Below are 26,196 nucleotides of genomic sequence, written 5' to 3'. Positions count from 1 at the left end.
CACTCCTAGGGTGCCTGGGTGGCTCATTTGGTTAGGCATCTGCCTTTGAGTCAGGTCATGATCTCAGGGTCCTGGGATCGAGCCCCACATCAGGCTCCCTCCTCCACGGGGTGACTGCTTCTCCCCCTCCCTATGCCCTTCCCCCTGCTTGTGCTTTCTCTCCCTCACCCTCTCTCTGTCAAATAAATAAATAAACAATCTTTAAAAAAAAAAGATCACTCCTGAGATCTCCAAAATGGGGTGAAATCATCATGGGTACGATACAGCATCAGTAATAAATAATTTGAAAAGCTCAGACATCATTTCCTCACAAGAACATTCTGTGTTTCTGCATGTGTGTGTTCGCATGTGATGTCACTTTTCGTGTGATAATTACAGAACAAAACTCAGCCTTATTTTTTATTATCTAGTCCTGCATTTTTAAACAAATAGTTTTATCAAAACATGTAATTACTGTTTAACCAAGTATATTTTTATGCTTTTATTAAAATTAAATGGGAAATAGAAGAAAATCTTATTAAAAGTGCTTGGATTTTATGGATTTACGAAAGGAAAATAAAATGAATTATTAAATCTTTTAGAGTTTAAGTGAATCGATATGGAAAGTGAAATACTGAAAAGCACCTCCTGGAAATGTTTACATTTTGTATTTATAAATACTAGACAGCTTTATCAGTTGAATCTTGTGAGGCCTACACAAGACAGTACTACAAACATTCTAAGAGTGAAATACAAAAAGCTCTTCAGTATAACGTTTTCCCATTCCTATGTGAACAGAAAGGATAAGTGGGTAGAGAATTCTGTAGGGTGCACTGGGCCTGGTTCTGTCAGTATATGAGTTAACCCTACCACGCAGAGAAACCTGCACAAAACTAACTTATGCCTATAGGCTAATTTATACACCAAAATCATCTGATTAAAATTATACGGTATGATGGGAGAGAAAAACATTTGGACAGTGGTTTCTTTTCAGATTCATTCTATTTTCTAATTTAATGCATTATCACTTGCAATTTATCACCCTAAAATTTCTTGCATGAGAAAAGAATTGGAAAAAATGAACAATGCTTAATTTGTACTCTCAAGGGATGCCTGGGTGGCTCAGTGCTTGAGCATCTGTCTGCCTTTGGCTCAGTGCCAAAGGACCCTGGGATCCTGGGATCAAGTCCTGCATCGGGCTCCCTGCAGGAACCATGTTTCTCTCTCTGCCTATGTCTCTTCCTCTCTCTCTGTGTCTCTCATGAATAAATAAATAAAATCTTTTAAAAAATTTGTGCTCTCAAACTGTGCTAGTAGAAGAGCCCAATGGTACCACTACATTAGACAGTTTGGGGTAGTTTCTTGTAAAGTTAACTGTGAATCAACCCTATGACTAGCAATCCCATTCCTAAGTATTTACACAAGGAAATATAAGCAGATGTCCACAAGAAGACTTGTTCAAGAATGTTCAAAGTAGTCTTGTTCACAGTAGCCACAACTGAAAACAATCCAACTGTTCATTAACAGGAGATACTGAACAAACTGCAGTATGTCCATATGATAGAATATACTTAGAGTAAAAAGAATAAACTACTGATACAGGCAACATGCATGAATCTCACAAAATTACATTAGGTAAAGGAAGCCAGACACAAAGTAATATCTTCTGTATAATTCTGTCTAAATGGAGTACAAGAAGAGGCCAAAATAAATCATGGTGACAGAAATCATAAAATGGATGCTTTGTTGATGAGTGATGGGAAAATTTACTGGAAAGGGGCAAGAGGAAACTTGCTGGAAATATTCTGTATCTTTCTTCAGGTATGGGTATACCTGAAGTCTATACATTGTCAGAACTCAATGAACTAAACACTTACCATCTATGCATTTTACCTTATGTTAATCACACTTCAATTCTTTAAAACTTTGATTTTAAAAATAGCCCTTTTAAATTCTAACTCAAAACTTATGTGGAGAGATTAAAGCTGGAGTCAGGACAGCTGGTCTACTATAGATATCTGCTCAGGCTAGGAATGCTTCTATGTTTGCTCCAAGTACACCCTTGGATTCTAGAGACACAGTACCAGGCCTGGACAAGTAGCATCCGTCATGTGCCCATATCTAGTGGAATAGCTTTTGAAACAATCCAAAACTGTGCATGAAACATAATCCTATTAATGCAATAAGCAGAATTCTCATTTTCTTCAGATGGTATTTATAATACTGTTCTCTACACACTTAAAAAAACTTTTAAGCACTGAATATGTAAAAGTTAGAGAAAAATTATATGAAAATTAGTCCTTATTTTTAGAGAACATATTGCCCAAATGTGAATTATCTCCATTGCTATAAGTCATGAGCCACTCAAATAATTATATACACTACCTCAAATACACTATCTAGTAGGCCAATCAATAGTACTGTCTGAAATGTAATGAGAAAAATACAGCAGAGTTGACATGGCTTAGCAATTAGAGAAATGGTCTAGTGTCACATGAATAGATCTCTTAAGGTACAAACATGGAAAGTTATACATAGCTAGAGTATGGGCAAAAAGCAAGAGTAAGTCTTCTGAGCCATTGGGTAGTTATTTACTAATAAGACGAAGATCAAAACTGGATTCAAAGAAAGGGCATTTTCAAGCAGCTAATTTATTCCAAGATCCCAAGAGTACCACAGACTTCCCCCAGATACTTCTGTAGTATTACATGCAGGAGCCTGTTCTTCTTACAGTGTTCTTGAAAGTCAGAAAAGAAACGTGTCTTTCCCCACAGTCTACACCCCAGTGCCTGCTTCTCAGTTACTCCCATATTTCTATGCAAGAGGGATGTACATGCCTTCGTATTATAAATGAGGGAGGTTAAAACCTTTCTCATTTATGTTTCTCACATGGATTCATATACCATGGGCAAACTCTCCCAAAGGAAATGGGGTACAAGATTCAGTTTCTACATCCTTTTTTGCCCCAAGCTGGACACATTCATTAATGTGAGTGCTGCCCATTATGCTTATACACTGGGTCAGGACAAAATTACTAGGGGTTAAATTCTGTTACATTTAAAAGAAATGATTCAGGACTCACTGCTGTATTGCATCTTTACATTACGATGTGAAAGGTGTTGCCCCAGCAAATGTCATTTTCCCTTTGAAATGAGATCTGCTTTTCAGCCCAAGTTGAAGTTGCCTGGAGTGGCAGCATTTAAAAAATAAAAAGATTCCATTTCAGCACAATTCAACATCAGAAGATGGAAAGAGAAAGTGCAGACCTTTTAAAAATCTGGTTAGCCTTTGTGTTATTGGGTTAAAATGATAGACTCTACCCCCTTTAAGGGACCGAGACTGAATATTGAAAATTGTAAAGCAAAATCGCTCAGCAAAACCTAAGGGAAACTGGCATTTGGTTAAACACAACAAATGAACAAGTGCCAAAGAGTTACATTTAAGGGCACCAGCAGTCATTTAGTTACTGGCAATTAACAATGGTCTTTGGAAAGCTCCAGTTTGGGCTAAGAGAAAACACATTGATTATTGCTGCGGTAGTAGCCTGCTTTCTGAATAAATTGCTTCAATTTAAAACTAGATTTGCTACAAGCATTTTGAGCAATGACTACAATTTTTTCTTATCAAGACAGTTGGACCGAGCAACCCTTTAAAAGAAACAGCTAATTAAAATAAAGCACGTGCCATCTCCTAGTATATTGGATTACGTTGCAAATAATAAATGCATTCGGTTTACACTAATCTTGCTGCAATTACCTAGTGTAGTTTGGGGTCCTATTTTTCCTACTGGGCTGTACCTGGTCTCATCGTTGGCAAACTTTTTCTGCTAGATGTCTTTGAAGGGGTAAAGATGTTAACAAAGTAAACTGAAGTTTATATGTATTTTTGAACTCTTAGAGTTTTCATTTTGTTTCTCTATATGTATTTATATACATAATCTTGTTTTGAGTAGAACTGAAGATTTGAGGTGGCTTTTTCTCATATGATTCAGCCGAAAATTGCCTCATTCATTACATAAAGTCCTTTGAAATGCTCTGCCCTGATTTATATGCAGTAAAGTGCAACTTTGTGGGGGAAATGCATGATAGACAATCTAATGATCCCAGTTTATTCATTAGCCTCACCAAGTATATTTCCTCTTCTCTCATTGTGTTATAAAGAGCTAAACTTTATAAGGATTTATCCATCCACATAAATTCATATGCATATTTATTTCTCTGGAGCAGTATAACTTATTTGTTCCTGGCAGGAGGATAATTATGCTCAGCCTACAAAGATATTCAACTCAATTCTACAATACATCAACGCAATTTAGAAGCAGTTATAATTTTTTTTTTTTGTAACACATTAAGAAGCTGAATTGCTATTCACATAATAGCAAGAAAATGTTTTGGGAAGGTATAAACTAGTATGTAAAGAAAGCAGTTTTGCTTTTGCAAAAGTACCTTTTGGAACAAGGCAGGATATACAAAATAATATAATAATAATAATAATAATAATAATAATAAAAAGGAAAATGAAAATGGTCTCTGAATGTAGCAGCTTGATTTGTGCATCCAAACATCTGGGAAAAAGATTACCTTCAAAGTGGCATATTTTGTCATTTTGGAAAGAGGCTTTCAGCAAAAGTATTGAATTAACTTTTACTTACTACGGATCAAGGATGCAAATATGGTCATTGGCTTGGACCCATCATTAAGGCATAGTTAGCTTCAGCTCCCAGAAGCCTTAGGAACTGAAGAGTTACATGTTAACAAACTGTTACAAATTCAAAAATAAAATGAAAGACTAGAGGAAAAAAATATATCATTCTACTACAGTTAGCTAGAGCCTACCCTTATAATGTGCTTTTCGTCTTCTCAACCAGATAAGGGTATTACGTTTGGTTTTGCTTTTTCCTATGAAGTAAAAGGAAGATTCATAAGTAGTATTTATTAAAAGACAAGGTAAGAAGAATAATGACAGTAATAAAAAAAAACATTGACTCCATGAATTCATATTACTGAACAAATAAATGAAAAGGAAAGCTAGATGCCATTTGGTAAAAATAGAAGAAATGATAGAATTAGAAATCACCAGGTTTCAGTCATCCTAATAATGATTGATTCAGGGAAGGATTATCAACAGATGCTAAAATTAGTGGGTGAAAGATCGATGAGGCAGGATACTCACACTGTTTTAAAGTACATCCCCACGGATTATTTATTAACTATTAAAGGAAAAAATCGACACCATCTCAAGGAAGTAACCAAAATTAACACCACCAGTAATGGGACAAATCGACATCATGCATCTCTCGATGTGATGCATTAACAAGGTACAATATCATTTATGTAGTGTTCCAGCCAGAAACAGTAAATATCCAAAAAAGGAGGACGTATCAGGCAAACTCAAACTAAGGGATAAGGTATAAAAAAATAAAATCTGGTTTCTACTTTTCAGAACCGTCCAAGACATCGTAGGGGTCAAGGGCAAGTCCTTTGGCATGAAGATTATTTTGAGTTAAAAGCAATCCACACCCATCAGATGCAGGAAAAGCTCTTTGCCTCCCTGTAACTGTCTAAATTTACAGTGGAAAGGAAAGCCTGTCCAGGAAGGGAACTACTGACAGAGATTCCTCTTCACCTAAGAAACTTATTTGCATAACAGGGCAACCTTTGTTTTCTAAATCCCTTTGTTTTCCATCTTTGTTTCCCAAGCTTCTCCCCTTAGCAGCTCAGGAGGTCCTATAAACCGCCTGTTGCCTAAGCGTCTTTGAAATTTCGTATCTGCGTGGATTCCTCTTACTATATTTGATCTTCTCCCCTTAATCTGTCTCATGCTTAGTCCAGTTACAAGGACATCGTTGGGCAGAGGAAATTTCTTCCCAACACCATGAAAGACAAAGAAAGGCTGAAGAACCATCCCAGGTTAAAGGACACTAAGAAGACTTGACAACTAAATGCAATGTGCAATCCCAGATGGGAAATACAGTAAAAGTGTATTCTTGGGACGATCTTTTAAAAGTCAATATAGACACTATATTAGGTAATAGCATTCTACCATTTTCAATTTTCCTGAATTTGATAAATATACTCTGGTTAGGTACAAAAACTTCCTTGTTTTCAGAAGATTCACCCTAAGAATTTAGCCATGATATCTGCAATTTACTCTCACACAACATCAGTAATATGTTGTGTGCTTTTATACTTGCTGTAGCTCTACCTTTTTATCTACCTATCCACATTAAGAGAGAAGTAAGGCAAGTGTGGCAAAATGTTAATAACTGGTGAATCTAGTTGAAGAGAATATATGGAAATCTTTTGTACTATTCTGGCATTTTTTTTTTCTGTAATGTCTCCAGGGTTTGTTTGTTGGTTGGTTTTTCAAAATAAAAAGTTAAAAAATACAAGACAAGTGGTAAGATCATATTATTGTAAGTGCTATTCTAATTAGAGTGAGTCTTGTGTTGATTAGTTTTGACTTAAAATTGTATTATTTACAGTCACTCTAATGTAATCTGTACAAAACCTGCAGTATCATCTTCCAAAAACATGCCGTTGCCTTGGAATTTTCTTCAGTAGTTGTTAGCCGATCTACAGTGCTCATGGAAGCAAGTCCAAAACCCTTATGTTGGCATTCACGGTCCTTCACTCCTTTAATTGAAGCAGCTAATTAACCTCCAGCCAGAATCATCCCTCCAATGTGAATTGAACTTGACATGTGTTTTCCCAATTCTGGACCAATGTTGAACTTCCCCTTTTCATTTATCAAAAGCCTACCAATACTGCAAGGCAAGGCTAAGACCTATGCTTTCAAAGAAGCTTTTCCAAAAGTGATTCATTTCCTTAGAAAATGTATTTTCTGTAGCTTTTTTGGTGACTTACTATATGGCATTGTCATTTACTTTTGTTTATGGTTTTACATTATAGACAATTGTTTTACCTTAGCACCTTGCTGTGGCTATTCCTCTGACTGGCATATTCCTCCCCCAGATTTCCGTATGCCTCCCTCTTTGCCTCTTTGTCTTTGCTCATATAACACCTCCTCAGTTTGGTCCACCGAGCACTCATTCCAAATCATAGACCTATGGCTGCACTTTACATTCATTTTTCTTTTTCTTTTTGTTCTTCTTCTTCTTCTTTTTTTTTTTTTTTTGCTATAGCATTACTCATGATATAATGGAGTATTTAATTTGCCTATTAACAAGTTTATTATTGTTTCTTATCTGTCTCCCACTGGAATTTAAATTCCATCAAGGTTAAGTGGTTTTTTTTTTTGTCTATTTTGTCCATTTTTTTTAATTGATCTATCTTAAATACCTTGGAAACGATCAGACACATGGTAGGTGCTCAATGAATATCTGTTGAATAAATCAGTGACTGGATGATTAAGAACAAATTCAATTTTCTAATAAAAAGTGAGTTTCTTACACATCCTCACTCTAAAATTCCAAGAATATCTCTGTAAGCCATCTTCCTAGTCAACATGTCATGAGGTTCAAGCAACTGATGAGATATAATTATTAATATGCACTCTGTTAATTTGCTAATAAAACATCATTCTTTAGAAAAATGGTTAATTTAACTATTCAAATATAGAAATGTTCTCTCATTCATAAATCCAATGACCATACAGTCTTCTATAGACTTACAGAGCTAGGAAAGTTTGTATTCACTTGGCATTTAGAAATCAATCATATATTGTTTAAATCTTTGATAATGCTATTCAGTTTTTTCTTTTCATTCATTCATTCATTCATTCATTCATTCACTCTCTCTTTAGTAAGTGCCTTAAATGTACCAGTTGTAGTACCTTGAGTTCTAGTGATAAATTGATGAATAAAATATGCTTCTTGCCTTAAAGGAATTCATGTCTAGTTACAGAGTTTGGCATACAAGTAGATTATTTAATGACACAGTAATAAAAGCTAAAGTCTATTGTGCACTTAAGTTTCATTCTTATGTGAAAGAAATGCCTTACTATAAGTATCACAACAGTTCAGGTGAGCAACTCACCCAGGGTATTTGTGTTTCTATTGGGAGATTTTAGGGATAAGGATCGCACACTGTGCAGCACAGTACCTGCAGAGATTTTTGTCAAGTGGTCTGGTGTGAAGTACAGAGAAAGGAAATATATGGTGTGATGGATGGTGGTAGTCAACTTCATGTTTTGATTTCTCAGCTAGAACATGTTGTTTATCTTTTTTTTCTTTGCAAAGCAACTAGCATGTATCTTGTCAATAAATATTTGTTTGAAGGATTCGTGGTATTAATTAAACCAGATTTCCCAAAATTAGGTCAGAAAAATAGGACAGTGATCCTCCCTTGTGGAAAACTGACATACTGTCGGAAAGCACAATGTGGCATCACTAACACAGAGCTTTATTGCTGAAAACATTTCCCTGTTGGATTATAAAAGCAGTGTTTGAAATAGGTCTATCTAAAAACCATAATGTGGGATGTACACAGAACATTTATGTATTTGTACACACAAACATACAAAGTATTCAGATAGTGACTCCTTCATTTGAGGTCTCATGAGATTGAATATGATGAGGAGAAATCAAAGAAGGAAGAGACTTCAATAATAGAGAGCAAAATGGGCCTCAGGTGACCAGCTTAGAAGATGGGGCTACTGTTTATCACAGTGTCAAATTTCACAGATGCCTAAAAGAAAATCTCTTAGAAGAAAAACTATTTGCTTTCTCTCTACTAGGAATTTCCTTCTCAACATGTCATACAAATAGACAGGCACAGATGGAATGTTACAAAACGTCTCTTGAGAGAAAATTGTCAGAGTGAAGGTGGCATTGCCTTTTTACTCCTTTTGTTAAGGGCTGCAGTGTTTATCCTGAAAGCAATCCTCCACCAGAGGATATACTGTCAGTTAGAACAGTTTGGTCTTCCACTGGGAATGCTTTGGATTGGCCAAGGACCAGAACATCTGGACTACTTAGATAACCAATAGAAGGATCCATGTTTTCTACAGAAACACTGAACCCTTCTAAAAAAAATTATGATTTGTAGTATATTCAATTGTTGGAAATAGATTTGTAAAATATTATACATATGTAAGAACTGATTGAATTGCAATACACAAAATGGGATGCTTTGATCGACTTCTGAATTTTATGTTATTTATTACGATTTTCTTCCTTTAGCGTTTTAATACATTTCCTAATTATCGAAAGCGTTAGAATAAAATGTATTTGTCAAAAGCTGTTTCTCTCACGAGAAAAGTTCCACTCAAAATCTTGGTGATTCCACAGAGCTAGAGACTATTAAGGCAAAAACAATAATCAAACTATATGCTGGTTTATTTCCCTCAACAGAAGTAACAGAAAATTCCATTTCTTTTTCTTTTTTTCTTTTTTTTTTTTTTTTTTTTAGAAAATTCCATTTCTTATCTCTCTTGAATCGTTCTAATAGCTTGTTTCCAGAAAACATAAAAGCACTGTAAGTTTGGCTTCCTTTCTCATTTTGTAAAGAAAGAGATTCAAGAATTTATTAACACTTGTTTACATTTTTTTCTTCTCCTGTTAATACTCTACAAAGAAATAGGCATGGTTTGGGAACTACTGGTAACAGAATCTAGCATTCCTTGATTTCTCAGAAGGCAACAGTGGAGAGCTGCTTAAACCATGACAAAGTTGAAAATAAAGTGGGTGGCTTGAGTAGTTTAGTGGCCTGCATAGTTGGGATATAAGAAGGGCCTGTCCTCAGGAATTAATTCTCTTTTACCAAAATGGCAATGACGTGGACCTGCTCCACAGAGACTAAAGCATTATCTTACCAGCTTGCTCTACATGTTGATTTTTGGTGCATGAAAATTAGCAGTGGTTTAGGAAAATAATGTAGAAGTAAAGGTGTCCCTCCAAAAGTAATGCTTTCTAATGTAGACAGATGTAAAATGGGAATGAGAGGATAGATTGAAGCAAATAGGTTGTAATATACTTGCAGAATGTGTAAATAATTTGATTTTATAGCAAAAAGATGAATGATAGGTTTCCTGTAAGCATTTTAAAATTTTTCAGTGGCTGTACTAAAATAGATTTATTTTTTCTCTTTTTTCCTGACTTTTTGAAACATTCTCAATGTGAAGATTTTGAAAATCATATAAGAATAATGAGAAGAAAAGAAAGATCACATGGAATCATACCACCCTGAGATAAACACCACCACTACTTCAGTTAAAAAAAATTTATGGATCTCTTTCTAGCCTATTAGGTTTTCACGTGACTGTAACCATTAAATGCTAATACTCCAAAGTAGCTTATATTTTGCCTTTTACTCTAGACAATTTAGAATGGAGTTGTCCAAAGTGGTTTACATAAGAGTCTTGTCCAAAGTGGTTCTAGTAAGAGTCTTCATGGTAAACTCTTTAGCCTAATTTTTATTCACATATCTATTTATTCCACTATCATTTATAGATGCCCAGTTCAGCAAGTCAAGTCTGGCAGGAATTATTTAACACCACTATTGAACTTTTCTCTATGGAAATAATATCTTGAGCAGCAGTTTACAAATATTCTTTCAAAAGTAGGTTAAAACATTATCCCATATTAGAGAAGATACAAATTTCAAATTTCATTTACCCTAATTGCACACTTCTACAGATGAGAAAACTAAACTGGTATGTGAGTAGTTAACAGTTGAAAATACATTTGAATATTACCAATTTTTATACGACTACTGAGTTGCCACTGACAGCAGTCTACACAAGAAGATAGCCAATATGGAATTTTATTGTCATCCCTTTAATGTAGTCCATTAAGCTACTTTCAATACTGACATATTCAAGTAATATACACATAATTGGTTAATTTGTGGAGAATTAGAAATGTACCTGAAGGGGAAGAGACCATATCATCCCAAAATATGCCACCTGGGCATGCAGATTATTTTGGGTTGAAAGCCATCAAGACCCCACAGACTCAGAAGAGTTTCGACCCCTCCCTTAACTGTCTAAAAGAAATGAAATAGGAGGCCTACCCCAGAAAGAGAGTTATTAACAGAGACAACTTTTTAAGTGAAAGACCTAATAGGCATGGCATGGCAAACATCTGACAACCAAATATCTGTTCTTCTTTTGAATCGCCCTCCTCCCATTTGAAGTCCCAGGCCCCCCATATCACTCCTTAGCTCAGGATGGCATAAAAGCTTCAATTGCCTGACTGCCTTTGGGTCTAATGTTTTGTTTTAGATTTTTTATTTGTTCATTTGAGAGAGAGATTGAGAGAGAGAGAGAGAGCACGCACATGTGCAATAGCGGGGGAGGGGCAGAGGCAGAGGCAGAAGCAGACCACCTGCTAAGCAGGGAGCCCGGTTACGGACTCTGGGATCATGACCTGAGTCGAAGGCAGATGCTTAACTGACTGAGCCATCCAGGCGCCCAAGGGTCTCATTTTTTTGTGGTGCTCTTGTATGTAAGAAATTAACTTTCTTTTTAGTCCGTTTTATGTCTATTTAATTATTAGGCCAGCCAAAGACCCAGCAAGGAAGAGGAGAAAATCATAACTCTGATACTCAAGTAGTTGTGAGACTATGGGATGATATGAGTTTTTAGGTCATATTCCACATACATACTAGAATTAGAATTCAAAACTGATTTAAGTGAAGCAATTGATGTGTCATTCTTTTAGACTTTGACAATAGCCTCCAGTTTCCATGAAGTTAGCAACCATTACTGGTCAGTTCTCTGACCTGCAGTTGGATATCTTTAAGGAATTGTAATTTCTATTTTGCAGTTATAGGAACTTGTCATCTAAAGATATGAGTCAACTTTACAAACACTTAAAACCATGAAAACATCCCTAGGAAGAGCAACCAGTTCATTTCACTCCCAAGATTTGCAAAATGAGGTACAATGACTCAAAACTCAGAGAATCCATAAAATCTGACAAATGGGCTAATATATATACTATCAGCCCTACCCAGGGTTTCATCTGTTCTTACAATTCCTACCCTGGGGCTTAAAGGCAAGCAGTTTACAAACAATAAAAATGAAGAACAATGACACAAAGAGACTTGCTCTAGGTCACATACAAGTAAAGAGTTGACAACAAAACATTCTCTAGAAACAGTCTTTTTCATCGCAGTTTACAATTTCTTTTTCAGTAAATCCTCATTCATATACAATTTCAATTCAAGCTAATGATTCTTGGATGGTTTTAAAATAGATCTTTTTGTGCTTTCTTAAATATGCCACGGGATTTTTTGTGTGTGTGTGAAGTAAAAATAAAATCTATTTTGATAGAGTAAGGGCTGAGGGCAGGCCGCCCCAAGATGAACCACCTTGGCAGGAACACTATTTTGATTTAATCCAAACTCAGCAATCCAAGCTCGGGAAGACTGGGTGGCTCAGTGTTTGAGCGTCTGCCTTTGTTTTTCTTTGAGGAGCAGGTTCTGTTTACCTATGTAGGAAAAGCTTATACAGTTTGATCTCTGCATATATGATAAATAGTTCATCTCACTATGATTTATACATAGGAGTTCCTTAATATGTTAATCAGTGAATACCTAACATCTGAAAACTAATCACTTTCTAAGTTGTATCTAAATCATGGCAACATATTCTTTTTTTTAGTTTTAGGATTTTTAGAGATCTTAGATATCATACAGCACCCTCACTTAAGAGGGGAAGATCAAGATAAGGAAATTTTGTGACTTGCCCAGGGTCCCACAATTTAAAAATTGCAAAGCTGAGGGGCGCCTGGGTGGCTCAGTTGTTGAGCATCTGCCTTTGGCTCAGGTCGTGATCCCCTGGGGGCCTGGGATGAGTCCCACATCGGGCTCCCCGCAGGGAGTCTGCTTCTTCCTCTGCTTAGGTCTCTGCTTCTGTCTGTGTGTCTCTCATGAATAAATAAATAAAATCTTTATTTCTTTAAAATAAAGTCTTTAAAAATAAAAAAGCATTCCAAACTGAGCATATTCAGGAAAAGCCTTTTACCTCCCCCTCAATTGCCTGCTGGTACCAGGAGGAGAGTTATTAACAGAGATTCCTCTTTAAGAAACTTAACCTGCATAACAGGGCTACCTTTGTGCTCCAAACATCTCTTTTTACCTTCCTGTTAATGGTCTGTTTCTCCTTTGTATTTTCAGGCCCTAATCTTCTCTTTAGTTCATAAAAATGTCATGTTCCCTCACTGTTTTCTGAATTTCCACATCTGTGTGGATTCCCCATACATACGCTATTAAATATTAAATTTGATTTTCTCCTATTAATGTGTCTCACATCACTTTGATTCTTAGTCCAGCTAGAAGGACCTTGAAGGGTAGAGGAAATTCTTCCTCCCTAATAATAATAGCATTTAAATGTCCATTTTTAATTTAGAGAAATCAACCTCCAGATACATTAATCTTCATAGAACACATGCTAAAAATAGTATATGTGCCCTAAAAGTAGAGACAAACAGCTAACATATTTCTCATAGATGGCAAATGTAGTCCTCAACACTAAAATCTAATATAAGTTTCCATGGTAATTTATTGGAAATCAACACATTTTTTTCCTATTATAAGACCTGAGAGAGTAGTTAGCATTTTTTATGTGTCATGTCTAATTTCTCACTTTACTGACCTGGTTGTCAAAGTTCAATATACAGGAACTGCTTATTAAAAGTTATACCCTGCATTTTATGACCCAGTTGTGCCATTTTTCAACTAAGCATAGAAATTCACAGCCATAAAAATGCACAGCCATCTCCCTCTTCCCAGTAACGTTGCTTTAATAACGGTGTTTTAACCACCAGGATGGTGGTTAGACATCCCTCTTGCAGCAGTGACTCAACTACTAAAGACACACAGCCCAGTTCCTTGCCCATAGCTGGCACTTGATACATATTTGGTGACTGGGAATGAGCTGTTCCTTTTTCATACAGCTACCTTCTATGGATCATCTTTAGACAGCCAGCAGTAAAGTGAGATTTTGATCAAGATATGAAACACATCAGTCAAGAGGTTGTTTTGACCTAGAAATAATAAGACTATCAAGGTGGTTCTGAGAAGGAAAAGTGAGTGGTGTCTTGGTGGGTGGTGGCCGTGAATATGTTACCCTGATTGTGATCTCTGATCACATATGTAAAATTGTGTTATGTGTGTGCTAGATTATACTGTCAGCTTCTTGCAAATACCTTATTTTTTAAACTGCCCGTTTGTGTGTACTGTAAAGATTTTCTAACAGAAAGATCTGAGTTCCAGTGGATTCCCTCTGCTCCAATCTTAGGTTTACTTGTGATTTACAACTTCTGTTACCTACTGTAATGAATTGAACATTTGAACCTGTAGGTACTGTTTACCCAGGTTGCATTAATGAGTTTTTTCTTTGTGTGTTTGGCAGTTCTATCACTGACCAATCATATGTGGAGGTTCAATTCTTCTACTATGTCTGCCCTTCCTGACTACACATAATTGAGATCTAGCTGAATACAAGTGTTCAAAGCAGGAAATTAGTGGTATTTACTGCCCATCATATATCTTGCTCCTCCTTGGTAATTGCTATTTGCATAGACTGCACACTGCATATAACCAATTTGCATAGGCTGAAATACATGTATCTATCCATATACATGTTGTTGAGACACACTCCTAAGTGGATTTCCCTTTTTTTAAAAAAGGGACTATATAAGAATTCTGTCCAACAGTGAGGACCCTCCTGATTTAAGAGGTTAATTATTTAATACCCGAAGAGAGTGCCCTCTCAGACATCTCTCTGAGTAGCAAATGTGTTCTATAAAGCACAATTTCATTGAATACGTGAGGCAAGTAACCTCATTAAGAGTAGAGTGTGAGGGCAATGTACTCATGTTCAAATAGGTTCAAAGGTGTTGACCATGTAAGAAGAATGAGGCAATTAGTTGGATTTAGTCCCACTGACTGGCTATATTCCATTTTCATTTCTCTCTCATGGAAACAGTGAACTCAAGAGAGCTAGTCGCTCTTCACCTATTAGAAGCTACCAAGTTTATTAGAGGATCTATTGTCTAGGCAAAGACCTCGGTATGCCAACTGCAGTCCACAGACCAACTGCATCAATATCAATAAGGCACTTGTTTGAAATTCAGACCCTGAGTCCTATCCTGGACTAATGAATTCCAATCATTTTTTAAACAAACTCCCTAAGTGATTTGTTTGTACTATAAAGACTGCAGTTGTCAGCAAGCCTTTTTGCTCTACTATCGACCCTAAAAGTTAAAACTGAAATAGACAAGACTGCTTGAGTCATGCTCTAACTGAAGCCCATTGTTCTTAATCCTTTTTTTAAAGATTTATTTATTTATTTGAGAGAGAGAGTGAGAGAGTGTGTGCAAGCATGGGTGGAGGGAGTGGCAGAGGGAAAGAGAATCCCAGGTAGTCTCCTCACCGAATGGGTAGCCTGATGCAGGGGTGGTTCTCATGACCCTGAGATCATGACTTGAGCCAAAATCAATAGTTGGACACTCAACTGACAGATTCACCCAGGTGCTCCAGCCCTTTGTTCTTATTATCACACTTGATTGAGGCATTGATGAAGGTGTTTTCCCATGATCAGAACATTTCAACCACCAGGCCAGAAAAGCTCTGTAGCAACAGAATTCATAGAAACACCACAACCCTCAAGTCCTCCTCCTTGCCCATGATCATGGGCTGAACACATACTGACTCTCACTTATGATCATGTACTCTCTCTCTGCTCTCTTGCATGCACCCCTCTAAATTCTCCCTATAAAACTCTGGCTAGTGTCACATCTGGCTGGTGGAGAGGTCATTTGTTCAGGCTTGAGCATGCCACCTCCCCTGAATGTCAGCACCTGAAATAACTTTCTCCCTTTCTTTTTTCCAAACCCTCATCTCTTTTTTTTAAAAAAGATTTTATTTATTTATTCATGAGAGACGAGAGAGAGAAAGAGAGAGAGAGAGAGAGAGAGAGAGGCAGAGACACAGGCAGAGGGAGAAGCAGGCTCCATGCAGGGAGCCCGATGTGGGACTCCATCCTGGGACTCCAGGATCACGCCCTGAGTGGAAGGCAGCCGCTCAACCACTGAGTCACCCAGGCATCCCTAACTAAACCCTTCTCTCTTGAGTTATGGGCTTCTCTTGTGATGAGTTTATCTGAGTTTGTTCCACAACAGTGTTGGCAAACAGCCAGGAGCTACACTTTCAATTTGTTCAGATCCCTTGGGATTCCCCAGGATGGAGCAGTAGGCCTGGGTAGCACCTCGGGGCTCATCCATTCGTTTTCTGAGTCAGTGGCTATAATAGATGGATCAGTAACACAATAACAACAAAAAAATGATTGTGAAACACTGCTTTACAGACTTCTAGTTGACTCTCCAAGAGTGGAAGCAGAAGGAACCTAATTTTTGTGAATTCCAAGATCTAAGAAACACTCAACTTTTGGCTGGGGTGCAACAGGAAGTTACTCAAATAAGAGAGCTAAAAGCTATGAGAGGAAAGGAGAAGGGACAAAAGCATGGAAGGAATGTGCTTTGTTTTGCAAAGAGACAACCAACTATGTGTTTCACCTAATAATGCCTTGCCAGGTGTGTCTTGCCTCTTGGCCCCTTCTGTGAGCCAATCTGAGCCAGACTGGAACTGAGGACATGTGCAGAAGGCCCCCTAAGCTGACCTGAAGTTAACTTTAGCTCACTATAATACTAAGATCTCCTTCTATGGGCAGGTTTTTTTTTTTTTGCCATTTTTTGAACCTTGAACATACGATGTATGCACTAGCATGTTGACATGCTACATGTGTGCAACTGAACCAAAAAGTGCCTCTGCAAGTCTCCTGCCCCCATCCTCTAATACACTGAATAAAACCTTCCTGTACTAACTCCACCAGGGGACAGTGCTTTGAGAGCTATCTCGCTGCTTCCTTACTTGTAACGAGTAATAAAAAGCTGTTTGTGTTAGACATTTCCTTGGGTTCAATTTGATGCACCCAAGTGGCAAACCCCTTAAATTCGGTAACATGAACATATCAGTTATAACCTTGGAGGGTTTTTAAGATGAAAATACCTGCCTTTCTCTCAGTAACTGGTGGTAATGTTGCCCCCTGGGGACATCTGGCAATATTTGGAAACATTTTTGGTTGTCACAACTAGGGAAGGTACTACTGACATCTAACGGGTACAGCCTGGGAATGCTGCTAAACATTCTACATTGCCTAAGACAGCGCCCCATAGCAAAGAATTGATGAAGGATAGTTGGAAGGCAGGCAGGCAGGGACAAGGGACCACCATCCTAAGAGGAAATCACCCTTAAAAGGATTTTACACCACCCTGGAAGAAGCCTTCCACCCTTTCCTGTGTGATAGATAGGTGACAAAAACCTGATTGGATGACTGCAAGGAGAGTTAATCAGATTAAAACAGCCACTAAAGAGCCCTTTAAAAACCCTTAGACTTAGAAACTCCTCTCGGGTCCCCTCCCTCCTCAGGAACTTTGTTTCCTTTTCCTTTTTTTTTTTTTTAAATCATGTTGCTATGGCTCTACAAGCCTTGCTTTGCTGCCCACCACTCTGTCTGGTCTACTTTTTAATTTTTCGAAGCAGTGAGACCAAGAACCTCGGGCATCAACGAAGGAAAAATATCCCGTAACAGAATTACCCAGTTCAAAATGTCAATAGTGGCAAGATTAAGAAACCTTGCTGCAGACAAAGTTTATATTACTCAGAATACATTTAATCATCCCTTTCATCACATTCACAAAGTGGGTTATGTATGTTGAGTAATAGAACACAGAGGTAGAGGTTAAAGATCTTTATCAAAAATGTAACATTTAGTTGGAAAACAAGTGAATAATTCAATAAGGCAAATAAAGGACTCCCACTGACTATGCCCATGTGTACTTAAATACTAAGAGCTTGGGCCCACATGATTAGTTCAGCATGAGTGATAAAAACCGGAGGTTTTATACTTATTAATTGAGAAGTAAGCTAATCATCCCCAAACAATGGTCCTTTTCTTTCCTAACAAAGATGCTGCTTGGATAGTCTGGTTCACACTGAAGCAAAGTGAGTGACCAAAATGACTAAAAGGCAAAACTATGCTGATCAGGAAAAACTGGGATCAACAGACATTTGAAAAGACATTCCAGTGCTGAGACAAAAGTAAGTTGAGTTTAACCTCACTTACATCATGTATTTTATGTCTAAGGAAATAGCTCAAAAGGTTAGTTTTCAAGCCTGTAATTTCAGTGGCAATCAAATAATTTTGTTGAAATGTCTATATCAAGAAACGCAAAAGTACAAAATTACTAGTATTGGACAATTTGTGCTTCTGGCATAATAGCCACCAAGTGGATTTTTTGTTTTGGCATTAGTAATCAAGAAAAAAACAGGAAAGAATTGAGGTCAGCTGTTTTGATGTCTTCTAGAACCGAGGAGCAGAGAAGCAAGAAAAATGTTACAGGCTAGAAAAAATTCTGACTGCAAAATGTCAGATCTTATCCAAGGAGAGAATTTATTAAACCTGATGGCTCTGATTTGGAGATACTATAGCAACATAACTAAAGTTCCTTAATATTTGGGCATTGCACAGGCAAGGAAGGGGAGCAGAATATACACCCTCAAACATGTTTTTTTTTTTTTTTTTTTTTGGTATACAGATGATTTTAGGCTGATTATTTTTAAGAAACTGCAGACACAGGAAAAATTTTGTAAACAGAGAAGTTACTGTTTTGTAAAAGATATTTACATTTATAAGGGAAATCTCTGTTTGTACTGGTGTTTTCCTTGCTTAAGCCCAGGACTCTAAATGTCTAAAAACTCTTATCAATGGAGAAAGCAATGGTTTGAATCTGCATAACAACCACACTCTTAATTACTGTGTTTCTCCTAGAAATCTCCCATAACTGGTTCTCCTACGCTCAGCATCTTCTTTTCTGTAGCTGGAGATGGTATTTAGGGTGGTAGCTCAGGCCATTTCAGGGAGTTACTCAGTTTTCCTGGAAATCTCCCTTGCATACAGAAGGTATACAAATTATTAAACTTCTGTTTGTTTTTTTTTTTTTCCTGTTAATCTGGTTTGTTACTACAGGGAAGTCTCAGCAAAGAACCTAGAAGGGTAAAGGGAAATTTTTTTTCCTCCCCAGAGCAATAACTCAATAAAAGTGACTCTTTAGTAGATGGCTATACAGTTTTTAATGAGTTGGTGTCCTTCTGGGGAGATGTCACCGCACAGAGAGGTAGAAGGTTTTGATATCTGGGCAAAGTTTGGCTTTTCCATATTTTGAAGTCAGTGATCAAAGATGTCAGATGTTGAGCCCGGAAAGAGGCTTAAACAGTTCTGTGATCTTACTGTATCTCTCAGTAAATAAATGCACTAGGTAAATACTAACAAGGATAGGCGCATATATTCCAAAAATGATTCATCACGAAAAGGGATAAGGAGTCCACTGGGTCTAAATTCATCCGGCTTTAAAACAATGCATCCTAAATGATGTACACATTAATTACATTACTAAAGATATTCTGGGGACTAGGGAGTTTATTGAGCAAGTCTAATTTCTATTGATTACATTCTTTGGAGGGAGAGAGAAAGTGTGTGTGTGCAAGAAATAAAATGGGATTGAGAGGGAATAGAGAAAACGTAGATGTTTATCATTATTAACTAGTGCTGGTCTCTGAGATAGTATACTTTGCTACTTCCCAAACTACTTCATGATGAATGGATTGCCATATCACTGTAATCATTGTATCTAAACATAACCATTCACAACAGGATTGTTAATGAACCTTTCCTTTAATGTGACAGTTTCAAAGCTAAACATTCCCTAAAAGCACAATTCTATATTAGGAATGCTTAATATCAAAGCAATTTAAAAAGTTGATGGTGGCATTTCAAATTATATTGGTTTTTATTTCCTGTTCATTTAATTTTATGAGTGCCAGACACATAGTAGGTTCTTAATTATGATCATTAAATGCATGAATAAATGAATGAAGCTGACTTCTAGGACAGCATATTTAAATTCAAGTAAATCTGTGATAAAGTAAAATATGGAATCAATGGAGCTGGAGCTAAAGCTGGCCATTTTAATACCAGATACATTAGATTTAAACATGAGATTTGCGGGAATTTTTAATGAACACATCATTATCACATCCTAAATTACCCAGAGTATCATGTAGTTGGAGAAGAGAAAGCATGTAATGGCTGCTAACATTTACTAGGAGATAAGTATGTGTCCGACATTGTGATACCTATTGACACATAGTGGCTTATTTAATCTTCATAACTATTTTATATGGTAGTTAGTATCATTATTCCCATTTTATAGAAGAGAAATTTGAGGCTCACAGAGATGAGGTGATTTGACCAAAAGAGTGGGGCCGGACACTTGGTTCCTGGACCTGTTTTACCGACTATAGTCATACTAGTTGTACTATTAAATTAGCTTCACATTCTATTATGTCTCTACTCAGTTAGGCTTTAGGTAGCTCTCAACCTCTTGCACCGTCAATCATTAACTTTGCCTGTTTCATCCCTAATCTCTAATTGTAGAGACCTCACGGAGACTGGAAGGGTAACATTTATTTTGAGGTATCTGATCATACCAGGTCCCAAATAGTGCCTCATTGTCCGAAAGAATGCTCTCCCTGGGCTCAACAGGGCAAGGCAGCTTGGGGAATGCTCCCAGCCTTCTTGATGGGTTGTCCTTCTGATTATAAAGTTTTCTGTGTTTCAAAATCAGTGTCTCGGACATTCGCTTACTGCACATTGGGTGCAATGGACAAGTTTAAATTTGGTAACAATTACGCAGTTAGTAAATGGACAGTTGGCTTTTGAATGCATAGCATTGCTGTAGAGTCCACACCCTCAACCATGAAGCTGCTTTGCTCCATATAGTCGACATGTCCACACTGTGAGGCCATCCAGAGTTAGAGTATGGAGAAAAAACACAGTTGAGTGGACATTTAAGACTGCCTGACGGGCGCAAGAGTGATTAGGTCTGAGGCAAGAGCAATTGCTGCTGGGCACTGATCTGAAGAATCCTTTGTGTCAGGGAAATGGAAAACAAACAAACAAAAAATGGAGGGAATAGTAAAGGTCAGAATTTTGGAGGGAAAATGAAGGTAAAGGTCAGTGTTGGATACATGTCAAGTCAGGCAGCAGCAATTAGAAACCTGAGCAAAAGCATTTGGGTAAAAGGTTCAGAGACTGAAATATGAAATGCAATCACATGTGGGCAACAGTGGGAACAAGAAATAACGCAGAATGGAATGTGCCAGCTCGGTGCTTTGGCTCTTTTCCAAGGAAGCTTGTCAGGTCAAGGGCTAGAGTGAGGACCATAAAGGCCTGGGGCCTTGCCTGTTCATTCTTTATCTCTCAGTCACTGCACAGCCTAGTCCTCTGTAGAGTACAGGAAATATACCCCTGCTGCATATCTGACATGATCTTAACTGTCCAAGTGCCTTCCCTGGCTGCAGGGATCTACAATTTTGAATAGTCCCATAGAAACTTTTTTTAAGACTTATTTTTTTAAAGTAATCTCTGTATCCAACATGGGGCTCGAACCCACAACCCCGAGATCTTTGATGGAGAGTCACACACTCCGCTCACTAAGGCAGCCAGGTGCCCCTCATAGAAACTTTTTCAATGGTCAAATTTCTAGGGAATTTTCAGCCAGTGTTTGTGGAAGTAAGATTTTTTTTTTTTTAAGATAAAAGGCTGGTCCAAAATCTAACCTAGTTTGATCCTAGCTGAATTATTCATTGTAGTAGCCTCTCAGCATTAAGGAATACTTAGTTGATACATGTGAGTAACATCTCAAAGAATCCATAAGACGGGGAGCAGGTTTTGCGATCCCCAAATATGCCACTCTGGCAGGAGGACTATTTTGAGCTGAAGGCAGTCAAGACCCAGCAGACTCAAGAAACACTTTGACCTCTCCCTTAACTACCTAAATGAATTTAGATAGGGGACCTGGCCCAGAAAGAAATCTATTACTTAGGATAACTTTGTATGCAGAGTCCTGACTAGGGTAGAGCAAACGACTTATCCCCAAACATGGACTCTTCTTACTGGCCTGTGAATCAGCCTCTTCTCCTTTGAGGCTCCAGGCCCCTGGGCCACTCTAGCTCAGGAGGGCATACAAGCCTCAACTGCCCAACTTGTCCTTGAATCTCATATCTCTAGGGCTCCCGTATATATGAAATTAAATTTTTCTCCTGTTAATCAGTCTTATGTCAATTTAATGATTAGACCAGCCAAAGAACCTAGAAAGGAAGAAAGGAAAGGTTTTCTGCCTTAACACATAACACCCAGTGGGGAGGCTCTGACACAATTTTTGGTATATCAACAATACTGAGCAAAAGGTAATGGTGGAGGAAAAAATGCTTCAGTAACTTGCACCAAGGTATGTCCTGGAAAGTTCACCCATCAGAGGAACAGATAATTGTGGTTTGCAAGGTCTGTATTCATCAAATACTTTAACATAGGTCTTTAGAGAGGTTTTCAAATGAAAGACTTTGAAGGCCTGTAAGATAAGTTAAGGGATTTATGAATAAGTGGCAAAAAATATGATTAATAGTGACATCTTCCAGTTCCTTCTCTGAGCTTTAGTCTTCTGAGGGCTATAGCAATTCATCTGATAGTTACATAACTGCTAGTGTGACAGTAATTTGACTCTTTCAGGAATACTATGATCAGAGACCAAAACTATAAGCTATGTGCTGTGCCTTGATCTTCTGACCCTTGCAGGGCTGGGGAACTTGCAGCTATGCCACCTGTTAACCAAAGTCCTTTCTAAGATGATTTGGATAGACCATTCTCCATGATTATAAGCGTCTCAAGGGCAGGAGATTGCAGGCCTTGCTGCTTTTGTGAATTGATGACTCATGGGCTGCAGTTCCCTTAGAAGGAAGGCACACATTAACTTTAAAAGGGACTTTTGGACTATATGATCTTGAATAACATGTTTAGGCTTCTAATGCTTTTATTTTACTAAAAACAAAATGCTCTTAGTATAAAGACATATTTGAAAACCATTGTGGATCTAGGCATTAAAGACTGCTCCAACATTGGCCACAACTTTCTCCTTCATGTTTAGGGAATCAGACAGTCTTGGGAAAGTTTTTCAAACAATTTTCTTGATTCTTCAAACATTTATTTTTGTAGTACTGGAGGCTTTTGTAGCCATGGGCAACTTAACCTTAGGCTACACATTCTAAAAATAGCCTGGCTGTGTTTGACCCTTCCTGGCTGTGTACCTTATCTGTAAGAACAGAGCTTTAATAGTTTATCCTCCTTAGATACAATTCATTTTCCTCCTTTTCTCCATATGATCGCTTAGGGGCCGAGGGCAGGGTGCCCCAAGATGGGCCATTTTGGCATGCAGATTATTCTGAGTTGAAGGCATTCAAGATCCTGTGGGCTCAAGAGGAACTTTTGCCCTTCCCTTAACTTCATAGAAGACTTGAAATTGAGGGTCTTTACCAGAATAAGGGTTATTAGCAGAGATAAGTGTTATCTGAGTGATCCATCTGTATGGCAGGGTAAACATCTAATTACCAAACATCTGTTCTTACTATCTTGTGGATCATACTCCTTTCCTCTGAAGCCGCAGACCCCTTCCCCCTTGTCCTTATTTCAGGAAGACATATGCCTGACCGTCTTTGGAATTTCCATGTCCGTGTGGATTCCCCATATGGACACTATTAAATTTGATTTCCTCCCATTAATCTGTCTCACGTCAATTTGATTCTTAATTCAGGTAGAAGGACCCTTAAGGGTACAGGAATTCTTGCTCCCTGACAATCCATAATTGACTGTTACTCCTACCTTGTCCTAAAAAGAAATAAGTGTTGTTCAAGTGAACAGATTTTTATATGTGCCCTCTATCCTCTCTCCACTCTTCTCCTTCTTGAGAAGTAATTCAGACTCTTTAATTAGAGCATATTCAAGAGAGTGATCAAGATGGTGGAAGTATTGTATCCATAGAAAGGAAGAAGGAAAAAAAGAAACTAAACAAGTTGAATCTGAGGAAGTAAAGGTCCAGGAGGTCCATGGTGATAGTCAACAAACTTTTGAAGGGCTGTTTTGGGAAAGAGAGATTAAAAGCGTAAAACTGTGGTCAAGGGGTAGACAGACAGTGAAATAGGGATGCTTTCTAATAGTTTTTTCCAGAGATAGAATTGGTTTCCTTGAGAGGGAATGTGATCCAGTACACTTAGGAGCATGTTATGGAATGGTTCAATTACACAACATTTGAGTTGCTTCCAACCCTGGTAAGCTATTTCTGTCCTGTTATATGTATAATATTTCTATTCTCAATTCCTTCATTGACTATATATGTTAAGCTACAGAGAGAAACAATCATTGCTACCTGTCCTTACCTTTTCCCTCTACTCACATCTCCCACAGGTAGACTATTTTAATATTATAGTCTCCTGACAACAGAAGTGTCGGTTTTAATAGCTTTTAGTAACATTATTCAAAGGGAATCTATTGCCCAATAAAGAGGAGGGGGACAGTCTTCAATGTTCTCTTTCTTTTTCAACCTCAAAGTGCCTAGGATTAAACATGTGCTTTGAAATTAAAATCATAAATTTGCTGAGTAAGAGAACACCAAGTGTGCTTGTTCCCAAAGCTGGAGAGTTTTCACTTAGCATAATGTAGGAAAAAAGCCATTTTTCTCTTGTAACGTACATCAAAAATTTCTGCAATGAAAGCAAGGCTCCAAGTTCACAACTGTCTTGTTAAAAAAGAAAAAAACAAAAAGCTCAAACTGGAGTCATTTCCCTCCCCTCCCCAGCAGGAAACCAAGACTTAATTACAGTTTTGACCTATCTTAGGCATGTGACCTTTTAAAAGTCAATCTGAAATTTCCTGATCAGCACAAGTGAGTTCATCTGCATGGTAAACAAAACAAAACAAAACAAAACAAAACAAAACAAAACACCCTGGCCTTTCCCTGTCCTCCACCCCTGGAAAGTGTCCAGGCTTGACCCAATCTTTTCGTTTTTTTTTTTTTAATTCTTTCTTTTGTTAATGACTTCTTGCCCCACCCTCTTTCCTATAAAAATCTTACATTTTGTGCAACTACTCAGAGCTGCCCAATTCATGAGTCATTTAATGAAGTCAATTAGATCTTCAAATTTACTCAGTTGAATTTTGTTTTTTAATAGTCTCCAATGTGAAACAGTTATATATATATATTTATACATATTTTTAACTCTGTGCCTACCGTGTTGGGGCTGCTGTGGAATCAGATTTAGTGCAGCAGATATGTACTCAACCACAATCTATCTTCCTTGAATTATTACTATTGAATAATAATTGAATGATAATTATTTAATGACTAATTAACAAATTACTGTTAATTATGGGAAGATACTACACATGTAAAAGTTATCCAAGGAAGAAAAAAAATGTCAAGAAGTACTGCAATGGGGAATCAATCAGACAGCTAATGCTAAAGGAAGAACCTTCAAATAAAGAACACAATCTTTGACTTAAAATCTCCCATTATTTTTGATTGGGTTGCCAATTTCTAACAATAAACAGCATTTAACCTCATTTCACTGTGTACAGGCTCTGTACCAAGCTCTTCACATTTCTTGTCTTCTTTCATCTTTAAAACACACTGAAGAGTTGCCATCATCGTTTCCCTGTTGTCAAGTATCAGGAAACTGAAGCTTAAGGAAGTGAGATACCATCCCCAAGGTTCTAGATTTGGTGGTAAAGCCCAGCAAGGGATCCATATTTGACTCTAGAGCTTGAGTTAGTCACGCATCCACTGTGTTATCTGCTAAGATGGCCCTGCTATTGTGATTATTTTATTTAGGATAAAGTGATATGGAAAAACAGAACATGCTTTTGGTCCCCAATTCTTTCCCTCCCATTATAGGTTCAGGACTACTCAGGCTTAGAAGGTGACACTCACCTCGTTTGTGAAGGAGAACGCTGGCATGCCGACGTCCATTTCCATTTTCAACATAACAGGAGTAATTTCCCAAGTCACCTTCTTCTACAGAGTCCACAATTAATGAGATGGAAACTTCCTGTTCCCCGAGATGCTCTTTGAGAATTCTAAAACATAAAGCAAAACGAAACAAAAAACCCCACACAAACATACACAGACATGAAAAGGAAAAAAAATTAGATCAATCTGAATCTGAGGTGAAAATACCTATAGCATCTGTGCTTCAAATTTGGCTACGGATTGATGCTATCTTAATTAAATTATATCATGCGCTTTTCCTCTTCATTTCTAATGAGGAAGCTTGTTTTTGGAGATGCTAATGAAGTTGCAGT

General features: G+C 37.5%; 1 protein-coding gene across 2 annotated transcripts in view; it reads right to left on the bottom strand.

The window, feature by feature from the left end:
* IL1RAPL1 (interleukin 1 receptor accessory protein like 1) overlaps positions 1-26,196 on the bottom strand; it is a 1,371,532-nt gene that overhangs the window by 29,860 nt on the left and 1,315,476 nt on the right. For both annotated transcript variants that reach the window (XM_072744238.1, XM_072744239.1), the window contains exon 9: positions 25,826-25,971. In XM_072744238.1, coding sequence (XP_072600339.1) covers positions 25,826-25,971 — 146 coding nt within the window. The remainder of the gene's footprint in view (positions 1-25,825; positions 25,972-26,196) is intronic.

The sequence above is a fragment of the Vulpes vulpes genome, chromosome X, assembly GCF_048418805.1.
Source record: "Vulpes vulpes isolate BD-2025 chromosome X, VulVul3, whole genome shotgun sequence".
NCBI lineage: Eukaryota > Metazoa > Chordata > Mammalia > Carnivora > Canidae > Vulpes > Vulpes vulpes.
The sequence above is the reverse complement of the archived record's forward strand: the minus strand, read 5'-3'. Positions and strand labels throughout refer to the sequence as shown.